A 7,229-nucleotide genomic window follows, 5' to 3' on the forward strand; every position below is an offset into this window, starting at 1 on the left:
GGAATAGAAATATTTGGGGTGTAATTATATTTATTTTTGGAAATGAAAAGAATTTTGTTTGGTGAAAGATTGGTTAAAGAAGATAATGATAATATAATAATAAGATAGAAAAGATATTGGAGCTTGGTCCAACTAAGTGGTTAAAGAATGGGTCGGCGAGGGCGCGTGGAGAAGGCAATCCCATTATATATATAAAACCTCACAACCTCACTTTTTGGTTGGTCAAACAACGCGCACCTATCAATTGCTCTATTTCTTCAACACACTCTCTTCTTTTTCTCATTCTCTTCGTTTTTCATATCTCAATCCTTCACCAACTCTAATGGCGGCCTTGGCTGGATCCTCCTCCGCCGCCACTGCCACCACCTCCTCCGCCCGCTTCCGCCGCTTCATCCGCCCTCCACCCTCCCAACTCCCATTTACTCGCTCGCGTTTTTCCGTCAAAGCCTCCTGCCCCTTCTTTTCCGACAACAACAATTCCCTTCCCCAAAACGTCGTCGCTTCCAAGCCCTCGCCCCTCGAGTTGCTCAAAACTTCCGCTGCCGAGAGTGAGTCGTCGTCATTCGTTCTTCATTCGCAAATTTGTCAAAATTTAAATTTGATAAATGATTGTTATAGGTATGGATATGAAGTTGATGGGTTGTTTTGCTGTGTTTGTGTCAGGATATACGAAGGAAAAGAGTTGCATTGTTTGCATAGGGCTTAACATCCACTCTGCTCCCGTTGAGATGCGTGAGAAGCTTGCGATCCCAGAGGATCGGTGGCCTCAGGTTATTGAGGACCTTTGCGCTTTGAACCACATAGAAGAAGCCGCTGTTCTCAGCACCTGCAACCGCATGGAGATCTATGTTGTTGCTCTCTCTCAGCACCGTGGTGTTAAGGAAGTTACTGATTGGATGTCTAAGGTATATTATATTATATTATACTCGTAAAAGTTATGAATGTTTTGTTGGCTAATTGTGTTGCATGGATCTGAAAATCCGGAAAGTCTAAACAAATCCTTGAAACTACTAGTGGTTTCCTTTAGTTACTAAACTTAATCACTTACCATTTGTTTCCGGAACATATGTTAACATGATTGCTTGAATGACAGTTTTCATATATTGATTGGTGGATTGTGATTCTGGGATTTTTTTTATTAATTTTCTTGGTTTCGGGAATGGTTAGGGACGAAATAGGTGATTTATCCCTGTTTTCTTATTTTTGTTTGGATAGAAAATTCATGGTCTGTGTTTTTGTTTAGGTAAGTGGAATTTCAATACCTGACCTTCGTGAGCACCAAGTTTTGCTGTATAATGCGGATGCTACAAACCATCTCTTTGAAGTGGCATCGGGCCTTGACTCGCTTGTTCTTGGGGAAGGCCAAATTCTTGCACAGGTGAAGCAGGTTGTAAAAGCTGGACAGGGAGTGCCTGGTTTTGATAGAAAAATTAGTGGTTTGTTCAAGCAGGCGATCTCCGTGGGGAAGCGGGTTAGAACTGAGACAAACATTTCATCTGGATCGGTTTCTGTTAGCTCGGCGGCTGTGGAGCTTGCACAGATGAAGCTTCCAGATTCTTCCCTTTCTGATGCTGGAGTGTTGGTAGTTGGGTCAGGGAAAATGGGGAAGCTTGTGATTAAGCATTTGGCTGCCAAAGGGTGCAAAAGGATGGTTGTTGTTAATAGGAGTGAAGAGAAAGTTAAAGCCATTCAACGAGAGTTGAAGGATGTTGAGATAGTGTTTAGACCGATTTCAGAAATGCTGGAATGTGCTGCTGAAGCTGATGTGATCTTCACCAGCACGGCATGTGAATCGCCGTTGTTTACTGTAGAGAATGTGCAGAAGCTTCCTCTGGCTAGTCATGGTAGAAGACGGCTGTTTGTTGATATATCTATTCCTAGGAATGTGGAAGCAGGTGTCTCAGATCTGGAGACTGCACTTGTGTACAATGTGGATGATCTGAAGGAAGTTGTTGCAGCTAACAAAGAGGACAGACTTCAGAAAGCTGCTGAGGCCAAGGAAATTATCATGGAGGAGTTGAATAAATTTGAAGCATGGAAAGACTCTCTGGAAACTGCTCCTACCATTAAGAAGTTCAGAGCCTACGTTGAGAGGATAAGAGCCTCTGAGATGGAGAAGTGTTTGTCGAAGATGGGTAATGATGTCTCAAAGGAACAGAAAGATGCAATTTATGCCCTTAGTATGGGAATTATGAATAAGGTACTTCACGGTCCCATGCAGCACCTGAGGTGTGATCATAAGAATCATAATAGTCAGGGTGAAGTGCTTGAGAATATGCGTGCCATTAACAGAATGTATGATCTTGACACAGAAGTATCATTGTTGGAAGAAAAGATCAGAGACAAGATGGAACGGGCTAAGAAGTAGACTCTTCAATTGGTTTAGTTTAATTTGTTTACTTTGGGAACTGCAACCCCACCATTTTGTACACTACAGTAGTAGATTGAGGCCCTTTGGAGGCTAATTCTTTCAATTATTTTTAACATAATACACAAGAAATTAGACATCGATGCTCCAACCGAATACAACTTGTTATAATTTTCTCAACGAGCTTGATATAGAGACAATTGTAAAGTCGTGATCCTCATGAGAACAGATGATTCTTGTAATTTTAATAACGTCAATGTTAAGCTATGTTATGTTCAAATGTCTTTATTTGAAGTTTGGTTTTGATCTCTTATTCTGTTTATCTTGTAGTCATGATTTTTGTTACAAATTAGGACGGTTAGATACTACAGAATCGACGACTGTTGTAGGAGATTTTCATGATAATTGAATGAGTGTGAGTATTCTTTAATAATGAACAAACTCTTTTAGTTCATTCTGTGTTAGAATTCATGGTTCAGAGAGCATGATGGAGAGCCTGTGCTCCCAATAGAAAAAAGTGAAGGGATTTTTGTCTGTACATGATTGCCGTCCATGCCTTAGGCACGTGTTTTTTCAGACCATTGTAGGAACTTTTCCAACAGTACGCACTTGTTGATTCAGTGCAATAATTTCCCTTTCCATTTTGTGCACGTTATGAATAAAGTTTTTGGAGATCCCAGTTACACATGAAATCTATGGTGTTTTTTTTAATATATTCAAACTAATGGACGCGAAATACGACATGTATTATAGATACCAATGTCTAATGGTTGACAGATTTTATTTTTCACTAAAAAAAATAAAATAAGTTATTACAAATTTTTTGAAAGCAAAATATAATCGAGAATCACATTTTTATTTTGTTACAAATTGTTTTATTCTATAAAATGTATTTGTAATTGGTTGTGCCTAAAAATAATATGTTATGCCCATGCTTATACAAGAATATCTCCTTTACAAATGAACTGATTTTAGTTTTTCATCAGAAATTTTTTATCTAATTTCTCCTAATCTGACATAATTAAGGTAATTAAAATGTTTTCAAATTTTTACAAAAGAATGTGCTAAAAGAAGTTGTTAATTGCTTTACAATATGATTTTAATAGTCACGAATAACAAGGCAGTTTACATTCTTTTACATTATCAACCATTAAAATTAACATTAATTGACTTTAAAAATATTTATTGTAAAATCAACAAACTTACTTTATAAGTGTTTCGTAATAAATGACAATATAAAGTTACTTTAACTTTCCTTGAGATGTTTATTTTAAATATAGACAAATTTACTTTATGTTTTGTAATAAAGGAAACTATAAAATTACTTTACTTTCTGTGCATAGGTTTTTTTTTTTCTTTTCACAGTAAAACACGACATCAATGTATTGATTCTTCAATTTAATTTAATTAAAACTTAAATACTTGTCATATTTTTATCGTGAGATTTACTTTTTTTTTACTTTTAATATGATTTATATTTTGGTAAATTTTGTTTAATTTGATATTTTTGATAACACTGTCAAAATTTTTAATAGGAGATGAACAATGTGGGTCATGTGTCAGTTCTTGATTATATTTTTAAAATTTTTTATTAATTTTTTGCTTTTTTTTTTTTAATTTTAAAAAGTTGTCAACATATCAAGTTAACATTATGTCACATGACAATAATAATGTCACGTGTGAAATTAGTATTAGTGTCATATGTCAAGTCAATATCAATGTCACTCTTAACGTCACATGTAAGTGTCTTGTATTCAATTCACTCCTAACTTTTGTTAATTTTATTCAATTTAATCTTAAATTTTGTAATTTTATTCGATTTAGCTCTAATTTTAAATTTTAGAAAGAAAATTCTTCATTATTTTTAAAATTAGAAGAAAAATTCTCGGTTATTTTTAAAATTAGAAGAAAGTTCTTCATTAATTTTAAAATTATGAGGAAAACTCTCCATTACTTTTAAAATTAGATGAAAATTTTAAATGATTTCTATCTTCATTATTTTTTAAATTAGGGTTAAATATGTTTTTAGTCCCTAAACTATTGACCGTTTCTGGTTTTCGTCCCTCTTCCAAAGTAAGGTACAATTTAGTCCTCAATCTTTAAAAAACGTTCGTTTTAGTCGAAAAAACGAACGTTTTGAGGACTAAAACGAGGACTAAAAACAAAATTTTGAGGACTAAAACGAACGTTTTTCTAAAGAATAAGGACCAAATTGTACCTTACTTTGGAAGAGGGACGAAAACCAGAAACGGCCAATAGTTTAGGGACTAAAAACATATTTAACCCTTTAAATTATAAGGAAAGTTCTTCATTGTAGGTGGATAAACCATAACACACACACACAAAGAAAGAGTAAGCTAATGATAATTTCAACGTACATATTTTACAATCTCTATAATAATACAATCCTTATTAACTCGCAACTAAACAAGCAATCATACATAATATAATGATTCTAAACTCAATATTCGAATTTATGCATTGACTTGGATACAAGAAGTCTTGCACCTATCATAAAAATTCTTAATGGATTGTAGCAAAAAAATCTCACTCTGCTTAGCCTAACAAGCTGTCTAATTCCTTTTAACAAAGTTAACTTATGGCTTTGTCATATGAAGGATCCCACCTCTAATATTGTCATAAGAATCTTTATCAACTTTCACCACCTAGACTATATTACTTTGTGAGTTTGTAAAATCAATAGAGTATATGATAACTTCTGACCATCACATACCACTAGTCAATGCATAACACTAAACTAAAAGGAATTTGCACTTCTTCTTTAGAAGTACACACCTCATAAAATCATACAACAAATAATTCCATAATTTCCATCTTTTCATTCCATTCCTCCACTTTTATTCCCAATAATTTATTCACAATCATGTTGCATATCTACAAGATCCTCATACTCATATATTCTTTGTATTTAACCATTTAAACCATACTCTATTCAAATATACCTCATACAATATCCACAACATATATATGTATGAAACTATTTAGTCACATTGGCATGCTTTACCTTTCATTCACACACACACACATATCATTCACAATATACATTCTTTTACTCCTATATCAAACTAATACCACAATAAGTATCTAACAACTAGCCAACACATCAAAGTAGTAATGCTCTTCACAAAAGAAATCTAAAAATAGAGAAATTGTGAGCTACTGATTTTTCTAACTACAAACCCCAAATTAAATATCCAAACGATCAAAGTGAAAAATCATATGTCTAGGACCAATTGTTAAAATTTTAACTCGATCCAACGGTTAACGAAACAAAAATAACAATTTTCTCGAGATGACTTACAACAAGAAAACACAACTCGTCTAGTGAGAGGATTGCTCTCCTAGTGAGAGGATTGCTCTCCTGGTGAGAAAGCCTCCCTTGACTCTTCCATAATCACTTTTGTCACTCGCTCGACGAACAATTGGCTCGCCCAACGAGTCTGCATAATACAGACACACAAATTTACGTAATTAGTGATATCTTTAGCTCAAATGAAACTTTTCTTTCTATGAACAAGTCATAAACAACATCAATTTGATAAAAAAAAATGATCCATTTAAACTAAGGATATCTTGTTATAGATAAATCTCAATTTCATAGCATCAAATAGCATTTCATCAATCAACACAGTTCATACAATCATACATTTTTCTTATCTAATTCAACCAAATCAATCTAAACTAATATACTAATTCAACCATCAACACATAGAAAACCAAACAAACCAAATCTAATAATGAAATTCAAATATGCAAAGATTAAGATTAGTTTTTCTTACCTTAATTAAACAACCCTCAAATATGTTCCTTAAAGTTCTATCTAACACATAAAATCCTGACAATAAAGATCCCAATTAGACATCTTATCCTATCTTCAAGATCATAGAACAAAAGATATTTACCAAGAGCATCTTTAAGTCACATACATAACTTTATAGTCCGCATGTAACCCAAAGAGCTAACATACCTCAAAAAGGCAAAATGAAAACATACTTTGTTCAATTCTTTGATCATATGAGTGCATAAAGCTCTTCACCATAAACAACTCTGCTGTCATTGATTTTGAAAAGGATAAAAAGTAAGGTTAGAAATCTAGAAAGAAAATATAAAAGAAGTTTAGAAAAAAAATCCAAAGAGATGTTAAAATCATAACTCTTGATGACTTCACTTTTTCTATATTAAAGTCGTTACCATTCTAACGACTTCACTTTTTGTTTTTTTGTTTATTTACTTAATTTATGTACAGATACATTCCACTCATAAAAAACTTACATCAGTACATAAGAATTTTGATATAAATACATACTTTAATTATTTATCTATTAATTTGCCTATAAGTTTTTTATGTAAACATAAAGAAAAGTATTTATGTGTGTATCAAATATTATATATTTACAAAGAATCTACATGAATTTTTTAGAAATCCTTTTACTTAAATTTTTTTAACTAGAATTTATAATTCAAAGTACTTGTTTTCAAGGACCAATTAGATCAAGTATGAATTTGCTCCACAAATTTATATAATTTTTTAAAATATCCTTATTTTCTTCTTAAACCTATAAGTGTTTTTTTTATAACACTTTAGTTTTGTTTTTGAAAAGACAATTATTTTTATTTTTTAAAAGAATATTTTTCATAATATCGTTATAAGTAATTAAGAATAGTTAACGTGAAAATACTTATATTAAAAATGAACATAAAGATAAAAATGTTAGCAAACAGAAGAAGATGGACATTTTGCTTCAATAAAGAATTTTGACGATGATGTTTAGAATAAAAGAAGTGTTTGGTTTCAAGAAATATTTGGAAGATTCAATAATTTAGTTGATAAAGTCTTGTA

At 32.4% G+C, this 7,229-nt stretch overlaps 1 protein-coding gene across 1 annotated transcript; it reads left to right on the forward strand.

Moving 5' to 3' along the window:
* The first annotated feature begins 215 nt into the window (after nt 1-215).
* On the forward strand, nt 216-2,648 carry LOC124828682 (glutamyl-tRNA reductase 2, chloroplastic-like). The gene is made up of 3 exons (XM_047302037.2): nt 216-548; nt 664-905; nt 1,244-2,648. The coding sequence occupies exons 1-3, from the start codon at nt 323-325 to the stop codon at nt 2,366-2,368; spliced, it is 1,593 nt and encodes a 530-aa protein (XP_047157993.1). The 5' UTR covers nt 216-322; the 3' UTR covers nt 2,369-2,648.
* The last annotated feature ends 4,581 nt before the right edge of the window (nt 2,649-7,229 follow it).

The sequence above is a fragment of the Vigna umbellata genome, chromosome 1 (assembly GCF_029865625.1).
Source record: "Vigna umbellata cultivar VRB3 chromosome 1, Vumbellata_1.0, whole genome shotgun sequence".
Classification (NCBI taxonomy): Eukaryota; Viridiplantae; Streptophyta; class Magnoliopsida; order Fabales; family Fabaceae; genus Vigna; species Vigna umbellata.